The sequence below is a fragment of the Heterodontus francisci genome, chromosome 14 (genome assembly GCF_036365525.1).
Source record: "Heterodontus francisci isolate sHetFra1 chromosome 14, sHetFra1.hap1, whole genome shotgun sequence".
NCBI lineage: Eukaryota > Metazoa > Chordata > Chondrichthyes > Heterodontiformes > Heterodontidae > Heterodontus > Heterodontus francisci.
The window spans coordinates 90,160,363-90,183,718 of NC_090384.1; the positions used below are offsets into that span (position 1 = coordinate 90,160,363).

At 41.7% G+C, this 23,356-nt stretch overlaps 1 protein-coding gene across 8 annotated transcripts in view; it reads right to left on the reverse strand.

Annotated features, from left to right (window-relative positions):
• LOC137377146 (neuron navigator 2-like) overlaps window positions 1–23,356 on the reverse strand; it is a 984,055-nt gene that overhangs the window by 275,125 nt on the left and 685,574 nt on the right. For 7 of the 8 annotated variants that reach the window (XM_068046509.1, XM_068046511.1, XM_068046512.1 and 4 more), the window contains 2 exons: window positions 21,201–21,309; window positions 19,128–19,517 (listed from right to left, as the gene is read on the reverse strand). In XM_068046509.1, coding sequence (XP_067902610.1) covers window positions 19,128–19,517; window positions 21,201–21,309 — 499 coding nt within the window. Of the gene's footprint in view, window positions 1–3,350; window positions 3,506–19,127; window positions 19,518–21,200; window positions 21,310–23,356 lie in introns of those variants that run through there. The other variant, XM_068046516.1, reaches the window with a different exon arrangement.

Consider the following 23,356-nt stretch of genomic DNA (forward strand, 5'->3'; position numbering starts at 1 on the left):
TACACCCTTGCCTTGGCTATAAAGCACTTTGTGAAACCTGAGGCAGTTAAAGATGCTGTATAAATAAATTGAAGACTTTCCCTCTGTTCTTACCACAAGAACCACTAAGTCGCTCTATTGTGCATTTCCTAATTTACAGTATTAAAAACAAAGCAAAAAAAAACCCAATACATAATTTCTGGTCTAAATACAGTACAATTCTCAAAGTGTTAAGCCTGGGAAAGTGATAGCAGCATAGTTTATGCAACTGGAAGAATTGCCCTCGCTAAAATGTTCAATCAGAATGTGACCTTGCCTTGCAGCCAGGATTCAGGTTGCAATAGCTGTCCAAGTTTTACTTCAATGTTCAGTAGGATTAGCCTGGCGACAAGCTCACAGAATACAAATTTGTATGAAAGGATACACTTGCCAATAGGTCCCAGTTATATTAAACCCTTCGTTTAACCAACTTAATCAACAATGCTATTTATAAAACTCAGGGCAGCAATACTACATTATAGTAATAATGTCCATGTAGAAATTTACCAGACAATTCAACTTTGGTTGAGTAGAACATGAACAGATTATTGCTTATTAATACAATTATTTTTTATTCTAGAGTCTTCAACGTGTGCAGTTAAACAATGCTTTAGGGCATATCTCTGGGAGCACATTGTGGTAATTAAGGAATTACTTTTCTTAAACCTCTGCACAGAAGATGGAATATTACACAACTGTACCAATTTCTTGTTGCTCAATTCACCAGCCACAAGTCATGCACAAACATGTACAAGGACGTTTACCTAGCATGAAAATAGGTCTGATGAGAAATGTAGCAGTCACAAGCAGTACCTTGAAATGCCACACTGCGTCTCTGCCCAGAACAGCAATGTTTGTCTCCGCCACACTTTGATCATCTTTTCATTTTGCCCTCTACACATTCCCTACCTTATAACCTCCAAGATTTGATTGGTTTTAACGGAGACTGTACGTTATATACCACACTGAACAAGCTTCCCAGGGCTTTGCCTAGTAAACATACTGACCAATGAGAAAGCCATGCTGATCGGAAAGGTCTCAAGTACAATTTGTGGTCTGTGAAAAGTTAATTGATTGGACCGTGATATGAATTCTACCATAGGCCTCAGAATCCTTGAGCAAGGGAAAGAAGGAAAAGTGAGCCTGTGCTCCAATACCTGATGACTACCAAGCAACTTCTGCTGGGAAGCACCCACTTGATTGGACATCGGGAGAGGACCAGGTCAAGTTCAACTGCAATGCCTTGTGCCATGAAAAGCAATATGCCAAATAAGGATTATTAATTCATCGAATGGAAACTTACATTAAACTTTTAATGGGAAAAGTCCTGCAGGTAACTTTTTAAAAAACTAGCAGCCAAGATGGCCACTGCAATTTGCACCTGAAACACCTTTTCACATTCCAAAGCTCCAACCGGAGACAGAGGTCTAAAGAGCATAGACCCAGAACAATGGCTTGCTCTAAGTGATTGAATTACCGACGATTTATTCAATAGCACAACATTCAAGGCAATCCTAACACCTTAACTTTGAAAGAGCAAACCACTCCAAGTGTAAATAATGGCATCCTGGGGACCCAATTCTGAACCTTGAATCTCATTAGAAGGTTCCAGAGAATACACTGAGGCAGTCGTGTGTCTGTCTGCCCCTCTCTGTGAAAGCTGGGAGTTTCCTTGAACAAAGAGTCAAGCCAGTAACTCAGACTGTGTAGCAGCAGGAAGGCTGTGTGCCTCCCTCTCTCCTTCTCTTTCTCTCTCCAGATAACACAATTCTGACAACCATCTGTGACTGTGGACCCTCCAAGCCTACAGATTGCCACAGACAGAGACCAGGGGAAGTCTGCCTCCAAGAAAATCCTGAGCCAAGTGGGCCAGCCAGAAAGTGCACTTTGACCAGCCAAAAACTTCAAGAATGCAACTTCATCCGGAAGACCACCGAATCATCCAACCTCACAGACTGTGTATTTAATATCCATTTATTCTGGACTCTAATCCAACCACAAAATGTACTTTACACTCTGTAATCTATTTGTGTGTGTGTGATTCTTGTGTGAATGTGTGTGTGAATGTGTAGTGTATTTTTTTTAGATCGGGTGTAGATTGTTAAGTGTAATCAACTCACCTCTTTCTGGTTTAAACTCAAGAAAACTTGTCTGATTGGTTCTTTCATGATCACATTAAAGGTAAAAGGTAAAACACTCATGGAGGTGGTAAGCACAACCACTACTTAAAAAGGAATGAACCCTGTTGCGGTCAAAATAGAGGAAGGGCAAGAGGAGAGCCTGAGACCCCCTCCTCACCTTGTCGTAACACTTGCATCATACCACTGCTTAATGGCAGTCAATGTGTAATTCACAAATGAAGAATGGTTACATCAAAAGTGGGAGCTTGGCTCAACACCCTTGACCCTCAATCAGAAGATTGCAGCTTCCAGGCCCAGACCAGGACTTTAACACATAATCTAGGCTGACACTTCAGTGCAGTGCTGAGGGAATGCTGCTTTGCCAAACCTGCTCTTGTGGAAAGTGCTCAGGTGGCACAAGGGACTTAAACTGGTGTCCTGGCCAAAATTCCTCTTTCAAACACCACTACCAGAAACAGGTTAACCAGTCTTTCATCTCACTCATATTTATGAACTGGCTGCATGCAAATCGGCTGCCACAAACAAAACTTTCAAAGGCAATTCATTGCCTGTGAAGCATCTGGGACTTCACAGGGATGTGAAAGGCACTATGCAAAAGTAAGTTCTTTATTTCACTTGGGGACAAGCGACTGCCCATAAGGGCATACCAGAATGGTAGTCAACGCCTGAGGAGAAAATTAGGAAAAACAACTTTTCAAAAATATCTCAAAGATTTGGCTAATTTGCCAGATTCACAACACTTAAAAACAGATGAGCAATAAATTACATGGGCAACCATATGGAAACCTCGCAGCAAGATATTTTGAGAAGCATGCCACAAGCCTAGAACCCACTAATAATATACAGAATTCGGAGATGCAAGGATAGATTAAGATTTTGATATCATGCCTTTTTTCTTGTCGGAACACTGCCAACTGAAGTACACAGCACAACACAGTACAAACTCAGTTCCGAAGAAGGGTCACTGACCCGAAACGTTAACTCTGCTTCTTTTTCCACAGATGCTGCCAGACCTGCTGAGTCGTTCCAGCATTTCTTGTTTTTATTTCAGATTTCCAGCATCCGCAGTATTTTGCTTTTATTACAGTACAAACTCAGCTGCTCATTGCCATTCTGAGTCTGGTGTTAAAATTTGGGACACTTCACGTGTGCAGCTCTAAAGCAGATTGATAAACATTTACTGAGACATACCTTGGGCAGTGAATTCATTCAAAGGACGACCCACAGCACATCTACTTCTGTCACAGAACCAGAACAGTAAACCTCGACTTCGGCAATTTGTTGCCAGGGAAATGTTCTGAATTAATTAAGTTAATAAGTGCTGGAATCCGCACATTGCAGCATAACAGCTCCAGTGACTAAAGGCTTCCCTCCAACAATGCCACAAGCCTGGACTGTGAGCTGGCTTCACCAACTCGTTCACTTAAACAAGACTTAAGTGCCTGAAGAACTAAGTTCTCAGTGAGCCAAGAAGCAGGTTTCTATCTGTAGCCACAAGCAGAGTCGACCTCAGGGAGGGGTGTACAGCCCAGTCATCACTTTTTTTTTAAAGACAGAAACAAGAAAGCTACCATTTAAACCATCCAAATTTTTTCTTCTTTAAGCACATGTCCGTAGACAGACCAAACAAAAGCACATACACAGCATGTCTATGCCATTCTAACATAACTTTTCCATGTTTCTGAAATTTTCCCAAATCGTTTCTAAACAAGGTAAAAATAGCTATAAGTTGTGGCTTGGCACCTGAAGACTACAGTCTAACCCCTCAATGAACCTTGTAGAAAATAAGATATACCATACACATTACAAGCATGTACCAGAACATTAATTGGAACTAAATACTTAGAAAGGGCTTCTCAGATTTTAAAATGCCGTGATAGTTTTAAACAGAAAGATTGCTTTAGCAAAAAATAAATTTTCCAGGCGCTGGTTAGAAGCAACTCTTGTGACGCATTCCAAGATTACCTTAATGGCTGCTGGACACACTTGCTGAAAACAAAATAAGCAGAAGCAGCACTATAACAAGCACATTGCTAAATGCTTGAAATGGTTTTCACATCTAACAGCTACAACAACAAATCACTGCCAAAGAGCCTGCCTTAAGGCCTCTGTCCTCTCACATAACTCAGCTAACCAACATAAAAAAGAAAAAGCCCCTCAGGTGCTACCACATCCCACTTTGAGAGTGTTACCAATACTTGGTTTGAAAATGCTTATTTTTACTCCCGCCCCTCCCCCTGCACCAACAATAAATCTACTCAGTTAAACATTTCACAAATAACAACCCCACCAACCCCGTGCAGTCAAGAATGTTATCAATCAAATTATTAAACAGTGTTGGAGTAAAGAATGACCTTTTCAAAGTCGTCAACAAGACCAACATCTAAAGCCTAAAGCTGACCTTCTGACTATCTTTAATGGGTACAACAGTATTTAATGTCATTAAAATGTAACAGGGCATAATTGCTAGGAGATCAGGCAGAAAGATTCTGATTAAACAGGTGAGAATAATGTGTGTGCTGCTTTTAAACATTTGAGCACAAAGCACAGGACTGAATGAGTGTATTTGTCCATTTCAGTTTGTAGCCCTTCCCTGTAACTGATCCCCTCTTCACTCTAATGAGGTCTGCTTTTCACATGCTGCTTGATGCATAAAAGTTCGCCACAGAGGGAGCCCATTAGTCTCACGACTGGTGTTCTGATGCAAACTGGGATAATGTTATAAGTTCCAAGTTTCGTAAAGGAAATCCTGTTTTCAAACTTCTTTGCTTGACAGAAAAAAAGATTTTCCACATCTATATACATGGTCAGGAAAGTTAATTAAATTGTGCTTAAAATGAGAAAAGAAACCTACTTCCTTTGAATAGGAGCCTTGGCTGATTCCTCTCCCTTCCCTCCCCCACATCGTATTCATCATTGCTGTGTTTACTATCTAACTTCTATTAGCATGCATTTCTAAACTTTGTCTGATAGTTGCTTTTCATCTGATTGTTAATTGAAGTAATTTACAATAGCAAACACTCCACTTACAGGTCACATCAACTTCTGCACCTCAAAATAATCCACTGTATAACACACTTTGACGCATTTTGATTTGAATGGTAACAAATAAATGCAAATTTTAAAAAATTTGTTCATGACATGTTGGCCTTGCTGGCTAGGCCAGTATTTATTACCCATCCCTAGTTGCCCTTGAACTGAGTGGCTTGCTAGGCCATTTCAGAGTGTATTTAATAGTCAACATGTTGGCCAGACGAGGGAAGGATGGCAGATTTCCTTCCCTTGAAGAACATTGGTGAACCAGATGGGTTTTTACAGCAATCGACAATGGTTTCATAGTCACCATTACACTAGCTTTACATTCCAGATTTTTATTAATTGAAATCAAATTTCACCATCTGCCAAGATGGGATTCGAATCCATGTCCCCAGAGCATTAGCCAGGGCCTCTGGATTACTAGTCCAGTGACATTACCACTGCACCACCACCTCCCCGCAAGTATTATTCCTTAGCTCCACCAATGATTCCGTTGCGAAAGGCAAATAGAGTCATGCCAAAGCTTTCAAATTTGATTATTGACCTGCACTGAATTTGCTGATCTCAGTTGGGATGGCAAAAGAGACACTACAAATTGGCCTCAGCGTCCCTAGGTTTGGTGGTTGTGGGGGGGGGGGAAAATTGGACAGTTTACTGCTCCTGACCATAATCCTGCTGAAAAGCAGCATATGTTGAAGTCAGGCAAGTATAGGACCAAGCTTGGCTGCAATATCTCCTTGGTCAAATAATCTACTGACACAACAGTAGACAACTTTCTTTTATACAGCAGTTTCAGGGCAGCAGGGTCATTTGAGACCTCCGTGGGTGGTCAACCCTGCCCTTTTGCGAGTCGGCCTAGGTCCAGGTAAGGGTCCCATGCTCAAGGTTACGAGTCATGGCCAACGGTGGCAGACCAAGAAATTTTCGGTGGTGATGGCGGAGGAGGTAGAAGCTCGAGGGCCAACGGCTGCTTAACAGGTGGAGAATTCTTCAGGAAGAGGACTTGCATTTCCCTTAAAGCACACACAAGGAAGGCAACGGGAAACCACCTTTTTCCTAGTCATACTGCTCATTTCTCATGCATGTTAAAAAATAGGAGGCTCTTACAAGCAATCGAAGAGGAAAGTGCAGGACCATGAGACGTGGAGAAATGAGCAGAGGAAATGCCCTTGGGTAGATCACCACTACACCCTTCAATGAACAAAATGTCCTAAGGTGCTTTACAGAGAACAACAACTTGTATTTATATAGCACCTTTCATGTAATAAAAAGTCCCAAAGAACTTCACGGGAGTATCATGAAACAAACTTTGATACTGAGCCACATAATGAGATATTAGGGCAGATGAAAAGTTTTAAGGAGTGTCTTCAAAGTGGAAAGAGAGATAGAGACAGAGAGGTTTAGAGACAGAGAGGTTTAGGGACAGAATTCCGTAGCTTCGGTACTTAGCAGCTGACAGCACAGCAAGCATAGTCCCACCCAGCTGGATGATGGCGAGAGGGGTTGGAGGAAGATGGTGTGGTCAACTGTGTCAAAGGCAGACAAGTCAAGAGGGATGAAGGGCAATAGTTTACCTTTGTCACAGTCACATAGGATGCCATTTGTGACTTTGTTAAGAGGCATTTCAGTACTCTGGCAGGGTGGAAACCCGATTGGAGGGACTCAAGACGTTGAGCACCAAGAAAGATGGGCACGGATTTGGGAGGCAACAACACGATCAAGAAAACCATGAGAGAAATGGAAACCCAGCCATGAGAGTGCGAGGAGAGAATTATAAAGGAAAAAAGTGGGAGGGTATTACAGAGTGAGTGCCAAAGATTAGCTCAAGGTGGATGAAAGCTCTGCCAGCAATGGTGGATGCAGGATGAGTGGGGGGCCAAAGTCTGAGGACAGAAGGGTGTGGGCAAGTTGTAATGCCAGAGGAGGGTGCCAGAGGTGGGTAGAAGAGAGATCATAAAGGAAGTTGAGGATGAGGAGTAGGATTTGAAATTCACTGCATGGAGGATACGGAGTCAGTGCATGTCATTAATACAGGAGTGATGAGCAAATGGGACATATTGCTGGACAGGATATGACTAGCCATGTTTGATGCAAAAGGTGGAGTTTATGGAGGGTGGCCGAGGAAAGGTCAGCAAGAGGGCATTGGAGTAATTGAGTCTGGAGGTGATGAAAGGAAGGATAAAGGTTTCAGGGCAGAGGGTCTGAGGTAGGGGCAGAGGTGGGTGATTGTACAAATGATATGATGAAGAGAATATGGGCTTTGAAGCTCAGCTCAAGGTTGAACAAACACGACACAGGAGAGATGCACGGTTTTGCTCAGCCTGACTGAGTTAGGCTGTGGCAAAGTGTGGAGTTTACTGTGGGCACCAGAAACAATTACTTTAGCCTTTCTGATGTTCAGCTGAAAAAGAAGATTGGCTAATACAAGACAAGGCTGCGGCAGCACAGAAGTGGTCATGTGATGGAAAGAAATGGTGGAGAGTTAGAAATAGGTGTCATCAGCCTCCATATAGAAACTGGTCCTATGGCTACAGATGATGTTGACAAAGAAGCAATGTATAAATAATAAAGAGCAGATAGCCAAAGATTGATAGATCTTTGGGGACTCTGAAGCTGATGATGCAAAGCATGGAAGGGATGCCTATGCTGGAAATGGCTTTTTCCAGTTGGGTAGGAGGGGAACCGTGCAAAGAAGATTCCACTGAGCTGGGCAATACAACAGATGCTGTGGAGGAGGACTGCATTGTCAACCACGTCAAAAGTTGTGGAAAGGTCAAAGTGGATGAGGGATAATACACCGTGATTATAGTTGTAGACATTTATTTTCAAGGATCATGCATGAAAAGTTGACCAGTTGGGGAAGTCTTGGAGTGTTCCCACAGAATCATACCCAATCAAGGGTCAATAGCAAATGAAGCTCGTGCTTAACAAATCTAATAGATTTTTTTCTGAGGTGACAGTTATGGTGGATAGATAAAAGGAATGGCTATGGTGTTTATGATGCTTCAGAAAGCCTTTGAGAAGGTACCACACAAAGAGCTGATTGGAGAAGACTTAGTTTGCAATTAGGTGAGGTTAGTAAATTGGATCAAACACGGGTTAGATTGGAAGAACAGTGAGGAGGAGTTAAGGGAAGTTTTTCGGAGTGATTGAAAGTGGGTTCTGTTTTGGGACTGCTTCTGTTTACCATATACATCAGTGATTTGGATATAGGGCAAAAGAGATTTCCAAACAATATTAAAATAGGAGGCATAGTAAATATGGCAAAAGTACCAGAGGGGGAGATTGGAGAAATTTATTTACGCAGAGAGTTGGATTACCCTGCCTGAAAGAATATTGGAGGCAGATTCAATAGTAACTTTCTAAAGGGAATTGGATATATACTTGAAAAGGAAAAATTTGCAGGGCTTGGGGGAAAGTGTGGGGTAATGTACTAATTAGACGGCTCTTTCAAAGAGACGGCATATGCACAATGGGCCAAATGGCCTCCTTCTGCACTGTAAGATTCAATAATTCAATGAAATAATTTTGAGAACTTGAAGCTTTACCAGGATATCAATAAGATGGTGCAGTGATGGTAAGAAAAGTGACCAAAGGAGATCAATACCAGTAAATGTGATGGTGAAACACTTCCTTAGCAAGAAAAGAAAATAATTCTGCTTTGATTGGAAGAAATCTTGGCGACATGGAACTGTAAAGAGAATTTGGAGTTCAGGTTCACAAAATATTAAAAACAGAACCGCATGTGGATAAAAAGTGAATGGAATACTAGGTTTTATAGTAATAGTTATAGAATATAAATGTCGATGTAACGGTGCATCTATTCAAAGTCTCACAGTTGGAGTACTGTGTGCATTTTGGGCTCCATACTATAGGATGATGTTGGGGCAATACAGAGAGTAGTGCAGACTCATCAGGAGACAGCCTAGTATGAACGAATGCAAAACAAGACCTGAAAACTTTGTTAGAACAGAGGAGTTTAAGGAGTATTAAAAATTATTAATGGATGCGACAGAGTTAACAGAAACAGACAGTTTTCAGTGACTGAGGCATAGATACAAGATTAAATGTAAAAGCATTAAGACAGAAAGTAGGCTAAACTGCTGTTTTTACAGAGGGTTGTGAGACTGCGAAATATATTGCCACAGTTCATGAACAAACCAGAGACCATGTTAACACTGAAGGACAGGTTAGATAGGTGTTTGAAGGAAAGGGGAATGTGGGAACAGGACAGTCGCATGTGATTACAACTTCTGCTCAACTGTAAGATAAACACCAATATGGACTGGTTGAGCTGATACCATGTTGTAATTTCTATGTAATTCTCTGTAAAACATTTATTTAATTCTACGTCGTAGTTGTCATTGGAACTGATCTCTAGGGATGGTACCTCCGATCATTGAAAAGTCCAATTAGAGCTATTACTTTCATATCTACATCTATCCTGTTTCCTTTTAACAAGAGAATTTATTGTCCAATTTACAACTTCCCATCTAATCCCAAGAGCCTTCCCTTTAGCCTTAAGCCTTCTATGAAGGATATTCATTATCAAATCCCTTTGAGGCCTCAAATGTATAACATCACCATCTTACCCTCATCGCGGAATCAGTTACCTCTCCAAAGAAATTCCAGCATATTTGTCAGATACAAACTGTTTCTCATCTTAAGTGGGTTTCTGATTACAGCCTTTGCAAATCACATACATTGCAATAGCTTTCTTTATATTTCTTCATAAGTGACTCCAGTACCAGGGTCCACACCCCTGACGACTCAGTGGCTAAGGACTTCAAGTGATGTGATATTGAACCATGCAGTTCAGGAAGGTCCCAACCTTGATCCCACGGCTGTGCTGAATTACTCATATTCAGCAAGGGCAACAGTAGGGCAGTGTTAACAGACCTTATTATCTGGTAAGGAGGCTGAATATTGGTTAGAGTTCCAGCATCTATGATCATAATCTATGATCACAACAGCCTACTAACAGGGGACAGGATTTTCAAAGGCCGATGGGGCTGGGACTGGAGGTGGGCTGGCCTGGAATTTTGTGCTGCTGGCAGGCATGCCAGTTTGTTAGCATCATCCCACCCCCAAGTCATATTCAAGAAGGCCAGGTCAGGAGTGGAACAGCTACCCGCCCTTGGTAATTAAGACCCCTCTCCTGCGCCAACTGGAGTTTTCCAGGTGGCAGGTGGCCCCACACTGTGGCCAAAATATGGCCAGTGAGAGGAGGCAGCCTCCATGTGGGAGACGGGGAGTGCCAGAGCTTCATCTCGTTAGGGACACAACCACCACCCACACACCCGCCATGGCCGCTTCACAATCATGGCCTGGCAGCTGTGGCCATTTTTAAATATTTTTTTTTTTACCAGGGATTAGGCTGGTGGCTTATTAGCTGGCGCAGACACAATGGGCCAAGTGGCCCCTTTCTGTGCCGTAAACTTTCTATGATTTTATCTGGTCTTCAGAGGGCACCTTTATTGCGAGTCACTCTCTCTCTGCAGGCATTGGCAGCTCCCACCTCAGATGGTGGGGCTGCTGATGTGCCATTTCTGCAGGGCCTTCTATTGGCCCTCCAGCCTCGTGAGCCCACCCACCATCCTTAATTGGATGGTGAGTGTGCTGTCTGGCCACTAATTGGCCAGCATGCCAAAAATTGTGCTGAGTGACTATTCCCGACACTGTGCGGGGTCAGGACCTGCATTTGGTGCTGACCCCCAACAGAAAATCAAGCTCATGGTCTAGGTTCACACAGAAGAATGGCCACATTAACATATCACTGGACCATAACTGAATATCTCTGAACAAAAAAGACAGGAAGTTAGATCACACTTTCAGTGGGACGAGGGCCATACAAGCCAGTAATACAAAAATTACACTAGTGGACATACTGAATGTTTCCAGAGGTGTGTTTTGGCTCCTCTGGGTGGCATTGCCATCACCTCATTTATATTACAGCACAAACTCTCAAACAATTTGGTTAACATGAATTTGACCTCACAGAAGTATACACGGACTCCAAGGGTTACATTACGAGGCGAGATAACACAAACTAGGAATTATTGACTGGAATTTAGAAGGTTAAGGGGTGAGTTGATCGAAGTTTTCAAGATATTAATAGTTGCAAATAGGGTAGATTGAGAGAAACTATTTCCTCTGGTCATGGAGTCTAGGACTAGGGGGCATAATCTAAAAATTAGAGCCAGACCATTCAGGAGTGAAATTATGAAACACTTCTACACACAAAGGACGGTAGAAATTTGGAACTCTTCCACAAATGGCAAATGATGCTGGATAAATTATAAACGTTAAATCTGAGATTGATAGCTTTTATTAGCCAATGGTAGTAAGGGATATGGGGCAAAAAGAGGAATATGGAATGATCTTGCTGAATGGTAGAACAGGCTCGAGGGGCTCAATAGCCTCCCCCTGTTGCAATGTTGATATGTTCTTAGAAGGCTTTTCAAAGGGGCATTTTTAAATTCCAAACAATTTCAGGCAGGGGGTAAGGGAGTAAAATTAACCAGTCTAAAGATTTTCCCCTTCAAAATATTGCAGTTAAGAGGCAGCATGGCTCTGCTGAATCGTCCCTTTGATTCACTGCTCTGACACAGCACTGAAAAGATGACCCGTGGCTGCCAAGTTTATGTTCCCATGACCCGAAAAGCCATTTTAGAGCAAATAAAACTTTACTTTGATTTGAGACTTCCACCTCAAGTTAAAACCTTGTGTGAGCTGCCTAACTTGTTGCCTTTACTAGTGATTAACTAGCACTGAAGGTGAAGAACAACCATAAATTCACACTAGTGAACGATCACTTTAACCCATCGTTGGGTGATACTTTTTTCAGTGAGTGATTATAGTCCTTTAAAAGAAAATTCCTGACTTTCAATTTTTTGGGGGACAAGAGGAATTAATGTGATGATGTGCAGAGATTAATAGATAATTTTGGAGTCACGAAGATCAAATAAAGAGAATAAGAAAATGCAAAGACCTGATTAAAAGTGGCACAGATGGCATGAATTTTCAGGAAGAAACTGGAATAAAATTTAATGGCTTCAATTTGTAAACAAAAATGTTTTGCTAACCAGCTGTTCCATTAAAAGAATTGATAGTGGCAGAATATAATTAGCAAAATCAATGCCAGTTACACAGGTTTAAAGTTACCTTCTTACAAAATTACATCAAGAATTAACATTCTGCAAAGAGTTCTCGCATAAACTTCATCACATAATTGCTGAGTCACTCTAGTATTACCATCATTGGAAACTTGCTTATAATGCACAATAATAATTTCTGAGAGTCAAATTCTGACTCATTCCTGAGCTACATAAGCCAGCAGAAATTTCACAGAATCAGCAGTTCATCTGTGAAACATTTTTATGTTGCTACAATTCTTGCACACAAGCCAAGGGATAGTACGAAGGTGCCGCCAACGAAAACATCACAAGTGAGACAGGATTCTGGACAGTATTTTGTACAATCTACCAGCAGGTGGCAAGCAATTCAACAGCAAACTTGACGCCTGCTTCAAAATAAGTAGGACGAGCATGATTCATTCGCACCCTGATTGGTTGGCAGCTCTTGGAGGCGGGATCCCCATCTTTAAAGAGATGGGGATCCTGGTTTCTGAAGCTTAGATTTAAAAAGACTGGAGGATCGTTCAGGGGGGGTGCAGGGGAGCACAAGAAAGCAGAGGCGGGCTTTTCCCCACCAGAAGGCACCAACAATGTAGCACTAACCCAGTATCTCACTTAAGTATTAGAAGGATTGTTTGCTCAAAACCTAGAGTGAGACTTGAACCGATAACCTTCTGACTCAGAGGAGAGTGCTACCAATTTAACCAGACTGAGCTGTTAAAGTTAATCTGAAGGATACAATAGAGAAATAAATACAGCAATGAAAATACAGGAAAGCCATCAAGCAAATACAGGAAACAATAACAGAACTACAGGAAAAGTCTGACCATGAGCTTGGAACAATGAAGTTGTAAATGTTAATAATCCTGCTTCAATTATTGTTTCCTGTGTGTACACAAACCAAAACAATAGTTTTTAATGAATGACCTATTCGTTTTGGCAAATTGTAATTGATACATTAGGAGTTATTCTTGATCTGCAAATATTGTCTTCATTGCAGTTCAAAATATATAAAAGTATAGCCCCAGATTTTGCAGAAATTGGCAAATGAATGGGGCTTGCTCGTTTCAGCTACCCACAGGGTTTTGGAGTGGCAACTTAAAGCTATCAAACAGTCAAAGCAGCATGGCGCCTCTACAGGACATCTGGGACCTGTGTGAACAGGGCAGGCAACACCATGTCTCCTCAACCAATCAGACTGAAGAATCCTGACTGAGCCATGCAGAGTTTAAACCAGAAAGTGTAGGTTAGGATATCTAATTCATTGTATAATCATGCACAGAAAGTGAAATAAAGGGAAAGATGTGATTAAGAGAGATAAAAGAGACAGAAAGAAAATGTTAAAAAATATTAATTATTTTTAAAATCTCCAACCATAATTAAAATCTGAAGGAACGAGACTTCACATTTGTAAAAGTAAATTTTCAGTGACACGGAGGTTGTTTGGTAGTGATTAAGACTCCTCACACCACTAAGTGTTCACTTACACTTTTTTTTTATACAGCACTGAAACAGGCCCTTCGGCCCACCAAGTCTGTGCCGACCAACAACCACCCATTTATACTAACCCTGCAGTAATCCCATATCACCTACCTACACTAGGGGCAATTTACAATGGCCAATTTACCTATCAGCCTGCAAGTCTTTGGCTGTGGGAGGAAACCAGAGCACCCGGCGAAAACTCACACGGTCACAGGGAGAACTTGCAAACTCCGCACAGGCAGTACCCAGAATCGAACCTGGGTCCCTGGAGCTGTGAGGCTATGTGCATTTACACCACCCATTTGGTGAAACACTGTAATGTAAGCAAATGGGTGGTGTTTGGTGGGAAAGTATTGCAAATCCACGTCCTTTGGATGTTTTAATGCTGAATCTCTTTCGAAGTACTGACATTCCAAAGCTTGTGGAGAAGCAGGGAAAATCAGACAGCAGCTTCCTCATTTCTGCTGGAAGTTGCTGTCCAATTTACTACTTACCAAAGGTGAGAAGTAACAGCCTCACTCTTATTCTTACTGCAAAATGCAGCACTATAGCATGAAGCTAATGGAAACAATCTACTCATTGAATGAATATTCTGGCATTTGCCTACACAACAACAGTAACTGCACTTTGAGGTAAACAATGCATATCAGGAATTCGGATACGGAGGTCGGTGACACACACAAACCTCTATCACTTAAGTCTAAAGATTCACCTCAAATGTAATTGTGTGAAAAATTTTGACATTTAAATATAAAGCCCCGTTAAATACAAATATTATTTCTTACAAATAACGAAATATTCCTTTTCAGATTGTTAAGTGAGAACTTAAGTCATTGTTCATATTGAAATAAGGCAGAATTTTGAGCTTCTGTTCAGGTATTTTTACTGATGAGCACTAGTCCTGCAGAGTGGCACTCACAAGCCCATAACTTCCAAATATTGTTCTAAGTGACTTCCAAGTGCACCTCAATAAATGGACTGCACCAGACATAAACACTCCTGCTATAGTCCAATTCAGATCTCATTCGTGTTGCTCCACAAAGGGGTAGATTCAGCGGCAGTGGGAAATGTTGCCACTGAGCCCAATCTGTCCAAGGGGGAAGGAAGAGAGAGAAAGAAAAAAGGAGACAAAATTAGGAGTAAGAATCCTGTGCAATTTTCTCTTCCTTAGCCCAAGGGGTTAACACTACAAGATGAGACCACTCGTAGCTTTATACTTCCTCTGCACTGAGATCAGCAAACTCACCACAGGCAGGGAACTAAACCAGGAACCTTTCTGATGAAAGGCCATTGACCTGTAATTCTTTTTTCCCAAAAATATACTTTAGAAAGTGCAAAGGAAATCAGTTTTCTTCAATACAGAACCTGAGTTGCCTCACAACCATTCCATTTTACATGCAATGTACATTTGCATTACACAGCAAAACAAAACTTTGGTGCATGCAGCCTGAGGGGTTTTACACAGGTTCCAGCCCCTCGGTTCACTGTGGCAAGAGGATCCTACATCGTGGTCTTTCCCCATTGAGCCTTTGTGGCGTCTGCCCCAAGCTTCAGTGCATCCCTCAGCACATGGTCCTAAACCTTGGAATGTGCCAGTCTGCAACACTTGGTCATGGACAACTCTTTGCACTGGAAGGCCAGCAAGTTTCGGGCAGACCAGAGAGCGTCTTTCACTGACTTAATATCATTGCAATGGAGTAATGTACATAAATTGGGGTCTTTCAAGTGTCAGAAGGCGGGGACAGAGCAGGTCTAGTGGGGGCCTAAACCAGAGGGAAGCGCAGATTGGATAGTAGTACCATCCCTCAATACCTTGCTACTGGCACGTACAGTGAGACCACCTCCCACAGAGTGAATTCCTTCCTAACCAGCAACTATTAAAGGAAACCCTTTGCCACTTTCTGATGTTTTAGCCCTGCCTGTGACAAAAGTGCTGACTTTTATTGCTGTACAAAGGCATAACCTGTGTTTCTCAGTAAGCCAAAGGTAAATTTGTCAGGGTTCACCAAGAACAGTGTCAGCGGCATCCATCTTTTAGTGGGTCGCTCATGCCGCCATTCTTAGCAAATCCGTCAAAAAGGAAACTGACAATTTTTCATTGTTGAAATGCTCATCAAACTCCAACACCTTGTGAATCTTTCCTTCTCAGCAATTTTCTCCCCTCCTCTCCTCTCCTGAAGGTGCCAACTCCTTGCTGGAGCAAAGGAAGTTCTGAGCTTACAATATTTCTCAAAGGAGCAGTCTTAAGAGTTAGATGTTCTATAATAGTGTGGGATATCAATGTTCCATCATCCATCCCTCTATTAAGTACTAGCTTTGTTGCAGTGGATAGCACTCTTGTCTGTGAATCAGAAGATTGCTGGTTCAAGCCACAGTTTAGAAACCTGAGCACATCATCTTGTGCAGTACTGAGGGAATGCCATCTTTCTGGTAGCCCTCTGAGGTGAGTGTAAAGGACCCCACGGCACTTTTCAAAGAACAGCGTGTGGAGTTTTCCTGGTGTCCTGCCAACATCTATCCCTCAACGAACATCAGTAAAACAGATCAGCTGATTAATTATCTCAATGCTGTTTATGGGACCTTGGTGCGTGCAAACAGGCTACCACATTTCTCTACATTACAGCAATGACTGCATTTCAAAAGTGCATCATTGGCTGTAAATTGCTTTGGGATGTCATGAGGTCATGAAAGGCATTATATAAATGCAAGTTCTTTTCTTTCTTCTCGTAATCACTTGGGTTTCTGTAACATATGGCATATAAGACTGGAACCTGACTGAAAACTAAAAAGGGCAGGATAGCGTACAGAACACACTCTGGACAGGAACAGAGGAAAATCGACAACACAAAACCGGTTATTGACAAAAAGAACTGTCATATTGCTGCTGCTCCAACTTTAATACACCAGTCATCTTGTTCCTCAAACACATTAAAAAGGGTGAAAAGTTTACCACTCAAGTACCGAATTGGTCAATCGCAAAGGCAATTTTAGGTCTTCTCAGCAAAAAGACAATTGTAAAAAGGAATTCAAATCTATATAGCAGGTTCCACATTCAGTATCAAGTGAAGACTGGAAGCTGTATCGACCCTCGTAGATTAACAGCAGTACTCAGTATCCAATGTCAAACATGATGAATAGTCATACTAAAGTAGAAGATTTGACATATAGCGTGACAACTATAAAAGGCATCAGGATGACATAGGTTAATGGAATGGGTAGGTCTTTGGCAGATGTGACTTAATGAGAGGACCTCTTGGCAACCTGATCCAAAGACATGGGGTCAGTTTTGTCATGGATGCTGTTGATGTTAGTGTTGATTATTTAAAGTTCTATTGATGAATGTTAAATACCTAGTAGTTGAAGGTAATAGGGTGAACAGGTGTTGGGTGTTGGTTAGTTAACTGTACTCAATTGTACATATAAAGAAGAACCAGCCAGCACTGGCTGGAGATTATTAGGTGTGGAGAAGTAAGCTTTGTGGCAAGCAATAAACAGTCTCCATCAATGCCTCCTAGTCTGTCGTCTTCACAAACAGGCTCGGGAGTTTCTCTGACAGTTGGCACCCAGCTCTACCCTTCCACCACATCTTTCAACCTCTCCACTCTGTTGTCCAACTACTTATCTGACATCCGGTCCAGGATGGGCTACAATTTCCTCCAGTAAATGCTGGAAAGACTGAAGCTGTTGTCTTCAGGTCCTGCTAACAAAAGTTGTATCCTTACCACCAATTCCCATTCCCACCGAGGTCATTGTCATGGGTTCAACCACACAGTTCAGAACCGTGGTGTCTTATTTGACTTTGAGATGTGATCTAAGATGGGAAGTGTGAGGTAATACAACTTAGAAGGAAAAACAAGGAATGGGAATATATAAAATAAACTCAATGTAAAGACATTGAAGATGTGGGTGAACAGAGACACCTAGGGACTGAAAAGTATAATTCCGCAGAAATTCACCCTCCATATGTTTAAATAGATTTGCAATGTGCATCATTCTTAAATTTCCCTCAAATTACTTACTCCCCAGAAGAGTAACATTGGAAATTCTGACTACAGATCATTCACTAGAATATCTATATACAACACTGAACATCAATAAATAAGAGGCAAAGAATATATTTCTGGCCACCTTGTGGCAACATCAGACTGTTACATTTCAGGAGGGTTACAAGAAGCTCTCAAACTGAATCAGCTAGTGACTAGCTATATCATACAGATCAGCAAGACCCTAAGTTAGAGCCCAGTCTGTGCTGGGTTAGCTGGTCAAGGCACTAGTGCCGTTGGGTTAGGGAGAGATAAAAATTACCAATGTTGCTTTGCCTAAACACCGTCCAGGAAACCCTATTAGACACGCAGGAAGATAGAATTGAACTTGGTCTTGATGCTCCCATAATTAGATAGTCACATACTGCCAGGGCTTGCATATGCATAATTGCCATCTGGGCAAGGTCAAAGAGGCAACCAATACCTGTGGAACCAATGCCTTCAGGAGAGGAGAGGGAGTGCCACGCAATGATTTCTGCACATTGACATGTGACAGAGTTGAAATGTTATGTTGAAAACTCAACTTTACATCTTTCAACTGCATTTTATTCTGCATTACAGGGCAGAAACAACAATATTCAGGATCATCAATCATTGCTAAATCCAAATTGGACAAGTGGGCATGATTGGTTGGTATCGTGCCTTGAGTTCTGATGTTGGCTTTTCTGACAATAAAAGTACTTTGCCATCTACGCCAATTTTCACCACTCCACCTTGAAGGGATTGATTCAGCTGTGGCAGGGTTCCATGGGTACCAAGCAGTCTCTGATGCCTCACTGAAGTGACTATTCTTCAACAGTGAGTCGAGACACAACGTGTGCTGACAAGCCACTCAATTGTGGAAGGCTCATGGTCACACTCTATCCTATCTTTACTGACACACATACATATGATCCAGCAGAAATCAGCTAGCTTTGCACAGTGTGGCAACTGAACCTGGCTCCGTTCTGCAGTGGTTCTGCAACTTAGACCATCGGGGCGACCTAGATCATGAATATTCATTGAAATCTTCACACCAAATGACTCCACAGCAAAAGAGACAAAAGTGAATGGTTAAAAAAAAAAGGATTTCTATGTTTAATAATGGAACCCTTGACAATAAGTTCTAAAAGTTTTTAAAACATCCTGACACTAATCAAGAAGGAAACTGTCCATTCAAGAGTCCAACTCTTCTCCTTGCCCAGTGCAGAACACTATTTTCACTTTCTTCATTTTATTAGATTATTATTAGATAATACAATAAAATATGAGAAAAAACATTATCTCCTTACCCACTAGCAATATCATCAGTCCGCAGATTCTTGCCTAGGACGTCGCCATCACTCATGTATCCAGCAACATCCATGTTGATGCCCTCAAGATCCATATCATCACCACTCTTATCGGGAATATCTGAGTGACATACACTGCTGCTGCGTGATGCCAACTGCCTCCTGAGAGGTGTAGTATACATACAGCGGCCTGACTCAGGATGTATGTAACGGCTGGCATTTGCCCTTGGAGGGTATCCATTCCCCATTGATGGAGCATCTCCAGCCTGGAGGCGAGGACTGGACTGGCCAAGTCGCCATGACAATGGGGTTTGCCTGCCTGTCATGCTGAGAATACTGCGGCCACTGATCTCCGTGGTAACACTGCTATCAAACGTCGTTTCCAGTGTGCTAAAAAGAAAAGAAAACTCTCTTAGGTGAAAGCAGCAAAATCCGTTTCATAAAACTTAAGTGAAGCAAAATAAGCAGTTGCCAAAATGGCACCAGATCATACACTGTCGTTATTTATGTTCATTGGAAAGCGCACAAGAGACAAGTTCCTTTCAACACAAGGAGTCCAATTCCCGCTTAGCTAACATTGTTCCACGCAAAAGACCCTTTAAAATGTGCACAGGCAAGAAGAACCCAGTTTGATATTACAAAGAGCATAGCAGCTGTATTCAGGAAAAGCAAATATGTCATCCAGGGAATGGTGTTCAGCATGAAGTCCATGCATGAAGGCAAAAACTGCTAGAGTGTTCAGGCCTTGCCAGAGGTCATATTCCTACAGGCCTAGAGGTAAAGGTGTATTCAACTTGCCTAAATTCTGAAAATTATTTCTGATTTAACAAACTGATGAACTTCAAAAGTGATCATTCTAAAAAAAAATTAAAAATTAAATGATGTCATTAAGAGAGCCATCCCATTATTGCACATATTCAAAGAATGGTATCAAAACAGAAAATGCCAGAAGTAGTCAGCAGGTCAGCCAACATCTGTGGAAACAGAAACATAGTTAGCGTTTCAGGTCGATGACCGTTCATCAGAATAATATATGGGATGCCTCCCTCTTAATAACATGAAGTACTTTTTAAAGTTCATTGAATGATCATTTTTGAAGTTGATCAGCGGATTAAACCAAAAATCATTCCAGTTATTCTTGTCCGACTCTTTCAGTATATCTGAACTTATTTGACAAATATTCAGACTCAATTCATGGACTGATTGACAACCGAATCATGCTCAAATTCTTCATTCGAAGAGTTGTTGATAATCATCTGTGTGGCCAGGGCTCCATACAAGATATTTAAATGTTAGCTTACCCAGTGATGGCACACTGGCCTCGGAATTGGCAGGTTATGAGTTCAAGCACTATTCCAGGGCTTTGTCTTTTGAGTAAAGGCCTTGTCTGCCTGTAAAAGACTCCATGGCCCTATTTGGAGAAAAGCAGGAGAGTTCTCCTGGGGTCCTGTCTAATTACGAACCCTCAACCAACACCCCTGAAACAGATGAACTGATCATTCTTCTCACTACTGTCTGGGACCTTGTAAGCTGCAAAGTGGCTGCCATGTTTGCCAATATAACAATGGTGACTACATTTGAAAAGTAATCATTGCTGTCAAGTGTTACGGGATATCCTGGGAAGTGAATCTTATTATATTGATGCTACTTCCTTCCTCCTGTTCCAGTTTATTATAGCTGTCTCTAATGTTAATGTAATCTTTCAAATTGCTGCATCTACTATGAAAATGTATAAATTGCTTTACCCTTAAACAACTTATAAGCTCTACAATTATTCATGTTAGTTGCTTATGTTTTATTTAAAACCTGTATTAACAATTTAGCCTCCCTGTGTGTTTACCTTTATGAGGCATTCTCAGCATTTGCAGCCAATCAAGTATTCTCCTCACCAAAAAGAAAAGTGCTGCTTTTGATCAGTGCACTGTAACACTCCAACAAAGTAATGCTGATGTAATGAGGTTCACAGTTGGAGTACTGTACTCACTGTCGACTTTCTTCTTTGCTCCAGCACCATGGGAAGCTAAGAAAGGACACATGATGTTGAAGAAAGCTATGCAATGAGATGCTTCATACCTATGTGTGATCTGCGTTCCTCGTAAACTGGACATGGTCTCCTCCAGGTTCTGACGAAGGTCGGCAATGTTCTTGACAGTCCGTAGCCTTCGAGTCTCCGGGTCCTCCCCTACAGACACAGAAAGACATTTGATATTTAGTGCTTCAGGACAGTCACAGTTGACCGAGAACAAAAATCTCAAAAGCATTGAGTGAAGTTGAGTGTTCCTTTCCATTTTCATGCCATTAAGACTTCATCCTTCATCTACAGTATTTCATTCAGTACCTTAAAAATTATTTCAGATCCTTTCTTGATGTAAATTCAGCTACAAACTACACGAGGAATGATTCTCAAAAACTGTCCTTTTTATTGCCATGTCATCCAAATGTTATATTTTATACCCTTTCAGATGGTTCAATATATACACAGTGGGCTGGATTTTACCAAGCCCTCAACGTCGTGATCTGTGGCCGGGGCGGGGTTTTTGGGGGAGGGGGGGGGGCCTCAACATGGCTGCAGATGAGGCCAGCCACGGACCTCGACGCCAGGACGGCCTGGACTGATCCTCCCAGGCAGCGAGGTTCCGTGGTGGGCCTCATTTTGAGGCTCAGTTATATAGAGTTGCAAAAAACAATAACCATTGATTGCATTGACAATAGTGTTAAGTTTTTCAATACTTATTTAAAGAATTGCTGGTAATTTGGCTGAACTGATGACCTGGAAAGTTTAACTTCATCAACATATGGCTTCCAATGTCACACTGTCTGCAGAAAATCAGGAAAGAAGTGAACATGCAAAGGATCATGTGTGCTACAGCGGAGCTGAGTATCCTTGAACTCTCCTACTAGCTCACTGGTGAGATCCACTGCATTGATTAAGGAGGTTCCAGATTTAGCCATTGTTCTCTGAGTTAGCTGATCTAAATTGGGATGTTAATGGGGGCAATCCTGAACTTGGGAAGAGTGTAACGTGTCAACTGAGAAAACAGAAATTATAATTCTATTTCTGATTTTATACCCTGTCTCCCCAGTCTTTACTACAGAGTCGGAGCAATAAATACTACCCTTATGATGTGCTTGTCTCCCACGGAGCCTGTTAAATAAAGGGAAAAGTTATTTCAACAGTTCTTTCTCCCAGTTTTTCTCCCCTTCTCTCCCCAAAGTCCCAAGTTCTATTTCTGATCTGCGCTGGGTTTGCTGATCTCAGCTGGAGGGGTGTAAAATTCACCTGAACACCCGATGGTTAGGAATATGGCAGTCAACAGCCTCCTGATTTCCTGCCTGAGTGTACATTCTTCAGGAATGAAACTATATTGTGGGCATCAGCAAGCTATTCAGCAACAGTTACCTCTCTTCGGGCGCTGTCACCTTTTCAAAACAGCCACCATCACTCCCCTCCTTAAAAAAAAACCATTGATCGCCCCCACCACCCCAATCCTTACAAACTTCTACCCCATCTCCAATCTCCCTTCCCTCTCTAAAGTGCTTGAATGTTGCCCTTCAAATCTTTCCCGTCACTTCACAAGTGAATCTCTCCAATGAAGTTTCCAGTCTTGCTGCAGCACTGAAATTGCCCCAGTCAAAGTCATTTAACTGCAATGCTATAAGCTAAATAGTTTTGACTTTTGAACATTTGTTTGTATATTAAATGTTATACCTTCAGCTTTAATTTCCATCACTACTATACTTACTGTTGAGATTCTGATAAACATCGAGCATTGTCAGTAAGGTCTGCTCATTGACATGAGCAATACCCTCCCATACACACATGTGCTGAACATGTACTTGACACAACTCGTTATTTCTACCAATGGGCATGCACCTCTCTCGAGCAGTTTGGCTTAATCCTGGTTTCGTCAATTGTTCCTGCATTCTGTTTTTCAATCCACATATCATTGGAATCTTGCTCATTCGGGATCCAGGTTTGGCTTGACCTAAATATCCACTTTCTGACCCAAGAGCCTGCCTCAAAATCTTGGAAGAATTTAGCTCCGTAGAAGTGGTTGGCAGTTTCACATCATCTCTTCCTCTTGGTTTGTAGAACAGCTTTGATTCTCTCACAGGACGGGTATAGCTCCAAGAAAGCAGAGGATTGCTGATTGCACTTTTTGGTTTTGCTTCATAAAGCCCAGGGTTTTTAGATGTATAAAAGCGATTTCTATCTTTTGGTTGATGCA